We start from the raw sequence: 12,591 nt of genomic DNA on the forward strand, positions 1-12,591 counted from the left end.
ATGCAGGCTAGGGGTCACACATCTATGCTGTGTCGGATGAAAGGGAGACACGGAGCCCTTAGACAAGGTCTATTTTGGCCGCGACAGAATGGGCTCCGTGGTGGGGGAAGAGAACTTGGGTGGCACTTTTTTTTTTTTAAATCTGACAAAAGCATCTTCGACTAAGCGCTAGGCTTCTAGGACAGACTTTATTGTCACATCTACCTCTCAGGCTAGAAATTCAGGAGCGCAATGGGAATGCTAATTGATATGCAAAACGGGTCCAGGGTTCCTAGAAGCTTCCGGATCCTCAGTCCCTGCAAAAGCTGAATGTAGACAGGAACTGACTGAGGCAGGCAGGGGTGGGAACAGCGTCGGCTTTGACTTGTCCATTTTGTAAACCTAGTTGGGAAACTATGCAGGTTTTAAGAATTAAAGAGAGTACCGCATCAGTCAGGCTTGTCTTTCACACACCAGATATTTATTATTAGAAAATAGCTTCTATCAGCTGTCAGTACCAAACAAGTTGAAAGGAGCGAGCTTCTCGCCTTCATTTCCCTCCTTAATAGTATTTAAATAAACAGCTCGCCGTGTGGTGAGCTGCCACGCCTTTTTTCCCTTTTAAAAACTGGATAACTAAATGAGGTTTAGTACAAAACACCCTTCCAATGTGACTTGTTCTGCAGTAATTACGCTGTCGCCTCGAGTGAGGGACATGAAAGGGATGAAAAAGACCACTCAGGCTATCAAGTTAGCCACCCAAGAATCCACAGTAGAAACCGGGAAATGAATAAACCAACCCAAATAAAACCCATCCAAACCAAGACACCAGTTTGTACATTGGCTTTTAAATTTTGATTATCATCTAAATTATATATTTATATATATATATTTATATTTGAAATAGTAATAAAAAAGGAAGAATTGAATTGCATCCTCAGCAGGACAACCTTCCTCATATGTTAAAGAGGTGTTCAGAAAATTCCATACAGTATCTGCTAAATAGACATGTTTGGCAGCTTAGCAAGTATCATATGAGTGCAGCATCCATGATTTTGAAGTCGACCAGCATTTGCTTCCTTCTGGCTGAGTTAGTTACTCAGGCGCTGTGGCAGCATGGCTCCAGATGTTCTTAGACCCACGAGACTAAGGGAAGGGCTCTGGGGTGGTGGCTCAGCGCCGGGCCCAGGGCAGAAACGTCCAAGCCCCAAACCATGGGTCTACCACCTGAGCACGCAGACATCAGACAATGGTCTCCTTTGAGTTCCTCTTGGCTGAGTGGAGCCCCAGCAAGGACTGCTGATGAGAGGGGACGTTGACAGACTTTGGAATGAGGAGAATCACCCTCTGGTTGGTCCGACGCCACTCATTGTACAATCGACAGTGGTACCGGAAGGACACCTGGGATGGGAGAGGAAAAGCGTGACAGAGTCAGAGGTGGCAGAAGTTGACAGTCAACTCAAGAAACAAACATGTCATTTCCAACAGCACGAGGGTGGGGCAGGCCTCCCCAGCAAGCAGCTGAGTGCTGGGATGTTGGGTGCCCACCCAGTCCCCTGGTGGCGCTGGCATGGCTGCTTCCTTTTCTCCTCCACATACCGGGAGAAAACAGGAATGTGAGCAGGAAAACGAAGTTCTTTCTGAGTGGGGATTTGTTTCCAGTCTAGTGGTGCCCTGGCTCCCAAAGCCTCCGTGGTGAAGAAGTCTGATGGGAGAGCCAGCTCCAGGCTCTGTCCAGCTGTGGACCCCGGGCCATGCACCTGTGTGTCCCCCATGTCCCTCAGTTAGAGGGGAGAGGTGCTGGAATTGACTCTGAGTACTCTTCAGCAGGTTAGACCGTGCACAGGGTAAAGGACCCCATTCATACTCAGAAATAAAGCACCCCTTTTGTCCTGGGCCGTGAGAGCCTGCAAAGCTGGGCTCCGGCCTGACCATGGTATGGAGTCCTGTGGTCACCACTGTATTTCCTTGTCTCCCCCCATGGACTGCCAGTGTCTTGGGAGCAGAGCTCGAGTTGGCCCAGTGTTAGACACTTTGGAAGTTGCTGGAACGTTGCTGAGTGAGATGATCCCATGCTCTCTGACCAAAACACAGGACCTAACTGTACCTTAAAGGCTTGATTTTTATCTAAATGCTCTAGAATGAGCTGCTCAAGCCTGGTTGTTTTAGAAAAGGCTGGTAGAAACTGATGCCCTGCCCAGAAAATTCAGACTATTTTTGAAGGTGTACTTTTTTCCCCCCCCTTTTTAAAGAAAAGACAGGGTCTCACTATGTAGCCCTGGCAGGCCGGGAACTGGGTATGTACACCAGGCTGGCCTCAAACTCACAGGGATCTGCCTGCCTCAGCCCCCAAAGGCTGGCACTGAAGGCGTGTGCCACCAAGCACAGCGGAAGACACACTTTTGAAATTGGGGGTGAGGACTGGGAGGTGGCTCCAGCAGGCAAGGACTTGAGCTGGATTCTTGAGACCTACATGGTGGGAGGAGCGAATAGACGTCTTCTGAATCCCCTCCCCAACACAAGACAAATAAACGTAAAACAAGAGACTAAACTGGGCCAGGTTTCAGTTTGAGGGCACCCAGTTCCTGAGTCTGTGCCATCAGGAAAGCACCCACGAGCTCAGAGTGGCAAATCGTCCGTCTGGGCTGTTTAACAGCCTGGGGATGGGGAGTTCTGAGACCCAAGGGAGGGCCCCCAGGAGTGGGCTGATCTGATGGTTTGAACTCAGTTTCTCTATGAATAAAGGGAAGTGCAAGCTTTGATCAAAAAGACTTGTTGGCCTCCAGAGAAGGACCACGAAGTCCAAGTCCACGGCGGAACAGCTTGAGGTGAGGAAGTGAGGAAGCAGATGCCCAGGCTGAGTGCCAGGGGAGATTTGGGTATGAAAACATAAGCTTTCAATTCTCACAGATGTACTTCTTCCAGAATGCCTTGACCATGCTGGAGTGGAGAGTGGATCCATTTTTTTTTTTTTTTTTTTTTTAAAGACAGGGTTTCTCTTAACAGCCCTGGCTGTCCTGGAACTACCTCTGTAGACCAGGCTGGCCTCGAACTCACAGACATGCATTTTTTTGTTTTTTTTTTTAAAGCTTGTTTCTCTTGTATCTATTCTACGATGTTGCTGGTGGTGCTTCCCTGGAACTTGGAAGGCAGGTGAGAAAGCCTGCCAGTCAGAGCCAAGTACAAGAAAGATGAGGAACACAAGTACTAAAGCCGGGTTAGCAAGCCCAGAAGTCCAGAACCCGGGATCTGCTGAAGCTGGGTCTCCAGTCAGCGGGTCCTCAATGCTCTGCACCTCAGGCACCGGAGTAGCCATGTGGGAAGCAGCTGTGGGACAAGCAGGCAGCGGACAGGCACACAGGGCTAGAATGCCCCTCCTCCACCTAGTGGCTGCCCAGCTTTGTGAGTTGTCACCCACAAGCTCCAGTTTTCTCGTTTGTAAAATGTGAACGTGAGGCGCTCCTAAAGCACTTAGCGTGGTCTTGAATGTACATCAGTGTTCCGGACTTGGGATTTTTTTTTTTTAACGGATTAGAAATATGAAAAGGGTGATAATAACTTTGCGACAACTTCCTAAGGTCCTGGAAAAGTGAAGAGAGATTGAGCTGTTTCCTTTAAGCCAGCTCAGTGTGGTAGTGGCCCTTGCTGCAGGCAGCAGCTCCTGGGAGCTTGTTAGAACGTGAGAGTTCTGGCCCCCACCGGCCTATGGGATCAGAGTATGTCCTAACAAGATTGCCAGGGGATCTGGAGGCACACTCCAGCCTGAGAGGTGCTGATCCCAGGGACACCCAGAGTCAAGGACTTAGCAGGTTCCCTTGTTCTGTGGCCACACACACACACTTGTGTAGACAAACAGATGAGACTGTATTAATCTATTTAATTACTGTTAACTACCACAGTCTGCAGGCAAATTCAATCAATGAGAACATCTTGAAGACGACTTCTCCGGGAAAATAAAGGAAAGTGAACACAAGGCAGAGGAGCCCACAGTCTGCGGTGGCCGCAGGCTAATATTTGCTCCTGTCTCCAGATGGTCCAAGTCATCCCTCCCCACTGCAGTATTAGAGTGGAGAGGAAGGAAAGTTTAATTTAGAGAAATGGAGAGAAGCGAGAAAAGCCGAAAAGATGCTGGGGTGAGAAAGTAAAGCTCCTCCTTCAGATCTTAATCTCTGGGGTGTTCAGGAGAGGGTAGGAAAAAAAAGTATAGGATTGTTATTTTAACTACTATTGCTTATGGATTGATTTCCAAAGTTTATTCGCTTATTCCCCTCAGGACATTAAACTCCTCTGGATGGGGTCTGTTTCCAGAAGGCTCTGATCACGTGAAGCTTGAAGAAAGGGGATGTCAGCACCCACACCTCCCTTCCAGGGAAGCAGCTAAGGTGTTGAAGGCCTTTGGGAAATCTAACCAAATCTTCTCTTGGGAAGTTTCGGGGCAACTAAAGCATATGGATGGGACCAAGGTTCTGGGGTGTCACCTTCCTACTGTGGGGCCAGCTCACTTGTCTGACTGTAGCACAGAGGAGATCTGATAAGAAATGGATTGACTGTAGAAAAAAAATCCTGCTTAGGCCAAATATGCTGAGAAAAGCCTGATAAAAATCTGGGTGCTTTGGCTCATGCCTGTAATCCCCGAACTCCAGAGGCTCGGGAATGAGGACAGCCATGAATCAAGACCAGCCCAGGTCCCAGAATCTGACAACAAAAACCTTCAACAATAAAAAAACAGTCCCCCCCCTCTCCTGCCAAAAAAAAAAAGTCCAAGAAAATGTAGTTGTGAGCCGGCCCCATGGCGAGCGTGGGCTGGCAGGATGTAGAACCGGAGGCTCCTTCCACATCCAGGATTGAAATGATCAAACCATGGGACAGGGAGTCTAGCCAGGGACGTGGTCCTTACTCATTCACTGGGTTGGGTCTTACAGCATCTGTAGTGTGGCTTAGGGAGAGATGGCCGTGCCATAGCACTGGACTCTTCAGCCTGTCTAAGGCTGATGGCCACGTTCATCAGTGTCTTCATGCTCCGGTGGACCCAGTTCTCAGCTGTCTGTTCACAAACTTAAAACCGGGTACCTTCCCCTAGACCATGGGGCGGGGAGACTCCTGAGGGCCTGGCCTCCTGGGTTCAAGGTGGGTACCTCGAACACAGCAGACTGCCTGGGGCAGGCCTCTGAGGTCACATATGACAGGGCGCTTGTGGCCATGAGGGACCAAAGGCACTTGGAGTGTTGTCCCCCGTCACAGCACCTGGCGGTGCGGCTCTCCCAGGAATGGCTCCTCGGAGGAGCCCGGCCTGGACAGATGCCGTGTTTGTTTATCTGAGACATTTTCACAGCAGCGTGCTCTCCTTAAGCTTGACAGCTTGTTTACAGTGGGCTGCTGCCGGAGGGCACTCTCCAAGCGCTGTCAACTCCTGAATTACGGCCTTTGCCAGGGCTGCTCAGTGCGGCATTTATCTGGGAAGGAATTATTCTATATTCAGGAACCTATTGCTGAGCTGACTCCACCGTGTGTGTGTGTGTGTGTGTGTGTGTGTGTGTGTGTGTGTGTATCTCTCACACCAGTCAAGGCAGAGGAGAGGCAGTCCCTCTTGCCACTCTGCCTCTTCTGGCGGGCTGGGAGAAGGTGGAAGTCGGAGGAGCAGGGAAGACACAGGCAGATGACCCTGGGCCTGCCCTGTATGTGTGTGTGGGGGATGGGTGTCCTTAGATTTATGCCACCAGGTCTTATGGCACTTAATCTTCATGATGACCACAACCCAGGAGTTAGCAATTATTTCCTCCATTTTTCTTTGGGTAAGAAGGGTGAGCAGGGAAGGTTAAGTGCCCTCTTTAAAGTTAGTTAGCTGTTTGGAGGCGGCATCGTGGGTTTAAACATGACCCCTGGGTTCCGAATGCAGGTGCTACATAGTCCTGCCTGGCAGATGCATTCTGTAATGATTTATGACGTTCTAGAAGAGCCTAGCTTAGGGGACATTTTCCAGCCATCTTTCTCTAACCATCCATCATCTTCCTCCCCCCTTCCCACCATTCCTCCACCCTTCCGGCAGGGGTACACGTGACAGAGCATGTTTCAAGATCTCAGTTGGTTCTGGAGGCCCAACCTGTGGGTTTCACCTTTCTTCACTTTTCACCATGGATAGGGTTCTATGAAAAAATCGCAGACCCAGAAAAGCCTAAATATGGCATTAAAAAAAAAATCAACCAAACAAAAAACTCCCTTGTGCTTAATTATTGCTTTCCAAAGTAGTTGACTGTGTACTCCTTTGATTCAGTCTCACAGTACCAGGGGTGGGTCAGGACAGGGATGACTAAGGCCCAGGAAAGTGCCTTTTCAAGGTGTGCGGTTGACAGAGTGGGAACCAGTTAGACTGATGAACCTGTGTGTGTGTGTGTGTGTGTGTGTGTGTGTGTGTGTGTGTGTGTGTGTGTGTGTGCCCAGAGCAAGGCGTTGGGTGTCTTAATCTACCACAAGCACATGACATAGGGGCTCTTGATGAACCGGAAGCTCGTCTGTTCGGCTAGGCTGCTGGGCCAGGAAGCTTTTATGCTCTGTCTCTGCCTCCCGCCCCCCCCCCCCCCATAACCCTGAGGTGACTGAATGCAGAACCATGCCTAGCGTCTTGTATAGCGTGTTGGGGCTCTGAATTCAGGTCCACTGGACTTGCATACTCTTACCCACTGAGCCATCTCCCAGCCCTGCTTCATTTCTAACCATTCTCTCATCTCATGAAAGCTTGGGATCGGTTTCCTTGTTTGAGTTATGGCAAAGCAGGCCACACTTGAAAAAAGCGTGGACCATTGCAGGAGGGAAAACTGGTTTTGTGTGGGGCTTCATTGTCTGGGAATTGCATTTCTGAACCAACCAGAAGTCTCCCTGAGCTCTCGGCATCAGAATGCACCCAGCTGACTACTGTTTAAGTCATGTCCCTCTTCCAGAGACCGAAATGTGTCCCCTGACTGTCTGAACTGCACCATGGGGGGGGGGGGGGGGGGGCAGAGCCGGAAGAGCGCCGGATGAGTAATGAGGAAATGAACAGAGGGTCTGATTGGCAGTGGGAGGAAGAGGGAGGGAGGGAGGGAGGGGGGAGCGAGGAACGCTGTGAGGTGTGGACACTGCTATGGGATGTGGGAAGGGTGCACTTTTGACAGGAAATACTACTGAATAACAATGGGACGTGCTCAGATTATAGCTGAGCCCACTCAGGAGACTCACACCAGGAAGCGGGAGGCTGGCTGGCCTCGGGATGCATTCTCAGGGTGGCAGCTTCCCCTTCAGCCCTTCAGCTCCACTGGACCGCACAAAGAGGGAGCAAATGGTGCACTTTGTGGGTGCTTCCAACTGGTACCCCAGCAATCAACTTATTGCACGAAGTTAAATGAATAAAAAAGAGAATGCTTAAAAATTCTTCCTCATACGCAGCAGGAATGCTTATTGGGAAATGGCTTTTCTTCAGTGGCAGCGAGAGTCTTCCCAACTAGATAAATCAGTGCGTTTATGGGCGGCAGAGTCAATATCCCGACACACGGAATAATCATCAGAGAGAGTGTAGCGCCACGTCCAGCAAAGACTCCAGACTGTGTCAGGATGCAGGAAGGAAGTGGCCAGCAGGCAGGATTCATGATCTGTGCAGGCGGAGGCTGCAGTACAACCGTCATTCCCAACCTACCACGGGCCCAGCACAAGCAAGAAGCAACCGGAGCGAGAGCAAGCGCCCTGCCTTACACCAGCTGGAGTCCTAGTCCGTGGGAGAGGACTACAGGGCATGGGGCTGACCGGTGAGGGCTGAGAACCTGGGTTTTCTTTATCTGATGTGCTCTTCCTGGCAATGTGCTTGTACACACCCCCTCATTCTTATCCTCAGCCCTCCAATGCCTGCAAACCACACGCGTGTGCCACGCCAGCGTCTGAAGGTCTGGTCTCAGCTGGCCGGGTGAGAGGCGCTGCAGACGCACGCGAGGGAGGCTTGGGCCTGTGGCCACAGTGCTGCCCGCTCTAGCCACCCCGACCCCAGCCACAGGCCGTACTCACGAGTGTCCAGAAGAGGTAAATGGTGAAGAGTGCCACAGTGAGGGCAATCAGTCCAACGGCCTCCAGCCGGCTACTAAAGTGCAGGTGGTCCACGGCGCCCCGCAGGCACAGCCAGCCTGAGATGGTGGCCAGAGGGGTGATAAATAAGAAACACACCATGTCTCCAAACAGAGTCCGCTTCTCATGCTGGGGGCCAGGGTTCCTGAGCCACTGCCGGAAAAAGAGACAGAGGAAAAAGTAAGAAGAAGGTTGGGTGGCAGCGAGGGGCGGGGACGCCCTGCTCTCCGGCTCTCTCGGCTGCAGGGTCTGGACAAAGGTGCTTTGGACCCACCTAAGATGATTAGGAAGCACCGAGGGCTTATTCTTACACCTCTGTCCCTTGAATAATAATGACTACAACCGTTTGTAATGTCCTTGCTGAGGATGACCTGCTTTTTTGTGAGAAGAGTTCAATGACTACTGTGATGAATCGTAATGATCCCGAGGGTCGCGGGAATGCTACTCTGCTCTACTCTGTCGTGAGCGGTCCCCCAGGTTTCCGTACGTGAAGCCTTCGTCCCCGGGTGGGGACAGTAGGCACTGTGGAAGTCTGGGAGGTGGTGCCTCGAAGGGAGGCAGCTACAGAGGTGAGCAGAATCATGGCCTCAAAGGAGATCATGGGATGTGGGTTGGATTCCTTTGCTCCTTAGGAGGAGACCACTTGCTCTTGACCCAGGCTCTGACCCTGATGTGGCCGCCTCATCAGAGGCCCAGAGCAATATGGCTGCCAACCTTGGCCTTGTCCCTTCAGAACGACGAGCTTGAATAAAACGTCCCTCTTTATTATTAACTCTTCAGGTACTTCCTTGCGGTGATGGGGAGCTGACTAACACAGGAGGTGACACGGAGGTCTGAGTGCTGGGCTCAGGCAGCCTTGGCTTTCTCGTATCTTGACTCTGAGCATGTGTGCAGAGGAGGTGTGCTCAGCAGGCCTGGGGTGCCGAAATCCTGTAACCCCCTAGGAAAAGTCCGTTTGCGGGACTGGCTTTGGATTGGCTCGTAAGAAAAGCGTCTGAGTCCTCTTAATAGCCTGGCTGACTTGCATGCCTGAGGTCTCAGGGCACATGATCAGATAGTTTATGCCCACGGTGTGGTACATATTTAATGCCTAGTTTTGTTCCGAGGGTCTGCGATCCAAGTGCTGAGGTCAGTTACACCTGTGTGGTTGACCCGGCCATTCTAAGGCTCGGGTGAGCTCCCCTGATGACACCATTTTTAGATACTAATACAAATTACTGCTAAAAAATTAAAGCATATCTAGTGGGGTATAATGACTTATGACCTTAATCCTAACACTTGGGAGGGAGAGGAGAGGCAGAAGGATCAGGGGTTCGAGGCTATCTTGGGCTACTTAATGAGACTGTGTCAATAGAATTTTTTTTTTTTTTAAAGTACATCCATGAGACATCACTGGGGAATGACATCTGGAAGCTGGGACTGTGTCCTAGGTACCTTATCCTGTTCCTTTTAGTCTGGATCCCTTTGATGTGATGGATCGTAACCTTGAGTGTGACAGCTTTTCTAAGTCCTGCAAGCCCCTGAATCACCGAGTCCGAGGACAGCCTGGAGACTCAGCACAGATCGAGACTGACCTAACTCAGTAATGTCCCTTGGTTGACTTTTCAGACTCTGAGTGTCTTCACTTAGGATCACCTCTGACTCCTGGACAGTGCTGCTAGAGTGGAAAGACCAGGGATGCAAATGTCTTGTTGAAGGACTATGTAGAAAGTACGGGTGGCTCTTGTCCCGCTTGGAGACTGCTGAAGACCAGGAAATGATTTCCCCAGCACAGTCTAGGGTGGATTATAATGCAATGCTGCAGTTACATATTGATGTCAGCATTTTCCAGAAATGAAGCCCAGTGGCTCCTCTAAGATTAGCATGAATGCACAACCTAAGCACATGGACATCTCTAGCTCACTTGTCCCCACGTGGAGAAGAGGGCAATGAGGCCGATGAGGTCAGCGAGGCCTGAGAAGCGAGGTTCTACAGGACAGGGGATGGGGTAGGGTGGATTTGACATTGTGGACTCTGTCTTCCATCACATCCCCATCGACAAACAAGGTCCTGCATTGTCTGTCTGTCAGTACATGCCCAGTGCTGCCATTTGATGGTACCAAACAGGAGCCCTGCACGGTGCTGAAAAGAGACCCCAAGTGACCAGGGCAGTAATGCCTACAAACCTGTGGTGGGCTGACAAGGGAGAGTGGGAATGTGGAGAAGGAAGGAAGGAAGGGAGGGTCACAGGAAGACAGAAACAGAACACAGTTGCTGCCCAGAGGGAAGGCAAGCTGGGGCTTGACTGGAAGAAGCCTTGAGAGTAAACAGAAAGGGCAGGTCAAGGCCCAGAAGGATGCCCGTGGGACGGGTCCTTCCTTGTCTTCGCCTGGATCCAGCACTCCAGCTTCCAGTGCTCAGCCCCGGAAAACTGGCTGAGATGCTGAAAGAAGCCAGCCTCAGCTCAAAAGTGGGCATGAATTAATATCAGGACATAGATAGAAGGGGATCCACTTGTTTGTGAATGTGAATCCCACATCATGAATATTTAACACAGATACCCAAACGATCAAGGGCAAATACATTAACCCTGCCAAGAGCTGTCCTGCCACCTCACACATTTCAGAAGCTTCAGAGAACTCTCATTAATTAACGTTCTCCTGCCTAAGTACTGGCACTACCCCTAAGACATAGGGACTAGAAAAAGGTCATTATTATCCCAGTCTTACAGACTCCGCGAGGTTCAATGATTGTGCCGTATGACACAGGGGCCGCAGTGAGGAGACGACCCATCAGGCTCTCTCCACCGTGAGCCAGATACGTTGTTAGTAAAATATTTGGAAATTTAAATTGCAAGACATTTCTTAGGCTCCTACAACAATGGTGCTCAAGGTTTAGCAAAGCAGTCCCTTTAGAGCTGGCTTTTCCCTGGAAGCCGACAGGAAGTTGGTGCGCTCACCTCTGCACTCACGTTTACAGGAACACAGTCCTCAGTAAACATGATACTTAGGTGTGGAGACTCACTTCCTTGGCCACAACTTCCATTTCTTTTACTGGGGAATTCTGGACACGTTTTATTTATTTAGAGAGACAGGGTCTATGTGTCTCTGGTTGGCTTAGAACTTACTATGTAGACCAGGTTGGCCTCCAATTCACAGAGATCCACTAGCTTCTGCCTCCCAAACACCAGGAGTAAAGATGTGAGCCACTACACCTGGCTGGCCATATTTTATTAACATTAATTTATTACTTTACTAATCTATATGGCTTCTGACAATGCCCTGTGCAGTGGATGGTCTGGCTATGGAAGGAAACAATTATGAATCAGTGTCTACGTGATAAACATGTTAGATTTTTATTATTTATCTAATCTATCTTTGTGTGTGCGAGTGCATGTGTGTGCACACCATGGCACATGTGTAGAGGTCAGAGGACAGGTGTGGGTGTTGGTCCTCTTTCCAGCTTGTCTGAAACAGGGTCTTTTAGTTTACACGGTGGGTACACCAGGCTAGCTAGTACATGAGCTACGGGATTTCCAGGACTTTCCTGTCTCTTGATTCCCATCTTCCTGTAGTATGACGGGGGTGGGGGATGGGAGGAGGAAGGGCATTACATGTAAGTACTACTGTGTCTGGCTTTATGAGGGATCCAAACTCTCAGTCCTGACCTGGGCACATGGCAAGTGCTTTAACCACAGAACCATTTCCCTAGCCGCATGTTTATCTGGCAAGAGGAACACACAGGGGCTGACGGGGCCGCTCAGGGGCAGGGTGGATGGGAAGGATGCACAAGGCCCCGGGTTCGATCCTTACTACTTCCCTTCCTCCATAAAAGCAGTACTGTTTTTGGGAAGACTTGCTTCCTTTGTTGACTGTATTCTGATGAGGTGTTCTTGGTACTGTTTGATGTAAAGCATGTGTTTTCTTTGAACCCATGTATCACTCGCCTCTCCCAGCAAGAAGAGTGGCAGGAATTTGCTGTTGAGAAAAAACATGGACAAAGACCTATATACACCAATACAGAGGTATTCATTCAAGTGGAGTTCGTGACAAAATATTTGATTAGTTTAAATTTCTAACAATATGAAACTATCTAAATAAAATATCATTTACTTAAAATTGTGATATCAAGTGGTAATGCACATCTTTTGTTTATAAACATGGTATACTGCTGAGTAGGAAAACTTCTGGACAGAACATCTACTCTGATCCTGTGAGTGCGGATACATCTCCATGGACATAGAAACTTACATTTACTTAGACATGGTATATTGCATGCATAAGACTAGAGGGATACTCGACAAAATAGTAGCTATACCTGGCATGGAATTGTGGGATTATGAGTGGTTTTAAGATTTCATGAAATATATTTTGTTTTTCTGAAATGAACATGGACCTATAGCTGTCTCTGTATATCCTTTGTTCAGAACATATATACACACAAACCCTAACATATTTGGAGAGATGGGGGAAGGGAAGGGAAAGGAGAGGAGAGGGAGAGAAAGAGAGAGAGACAGAGACACAGAGAGAAACAGAGCGGGGAGGGAGA

The 12,591-nt window shown here is 49.6% G+C and overlaps 1 protein-coding gene across 1 annotated transcript in view; it reads right to left on the reverse strand.

Annotated features, from left to right (window-relative positions):
- Positions 1-438: 438 nt before the first annotated feature.
- Marchf3 (membrane associated ring-CH-type finger 3) overlaps positions 439-12,591 on the reverse strand; it is a 145,377-nt gene continuing 133,224 nt past the window's right edge. Inside the window, exons 4-5 of the mRNA XM_028891621.2 lie at positions 8,008-8,217; positions 439-1,380 (exon numbers count right to left, since the gene is read on the reverse strand). Coding sequence (XP_028747454.1) covers positions 1,222-1,380; positions 8,008-8,217 — 369 coding nt within the window. The 3' untranslated portion in view covers positions 439-1,221. The remainder of the gene's footprint in view (positions 1,381-8,007; positions 8,218-12,591) is intronic.

This window comes from Peromyscus leucopus, chromosome 19 (genome assembly GCF_004664715.2).
Source record: "Peromyscus leucopus breed LL Stock chromosome 19, UCI_PerLeu_2.1, whole genome shotgun sequence".
In the NCBI taxonomy this organism is placed as follows: Eukaryota; Metazoa; Chordata; class Mammalia; order Rodentia; family Cricetidae; genus Peromyscus; species Peromyscus leucopus.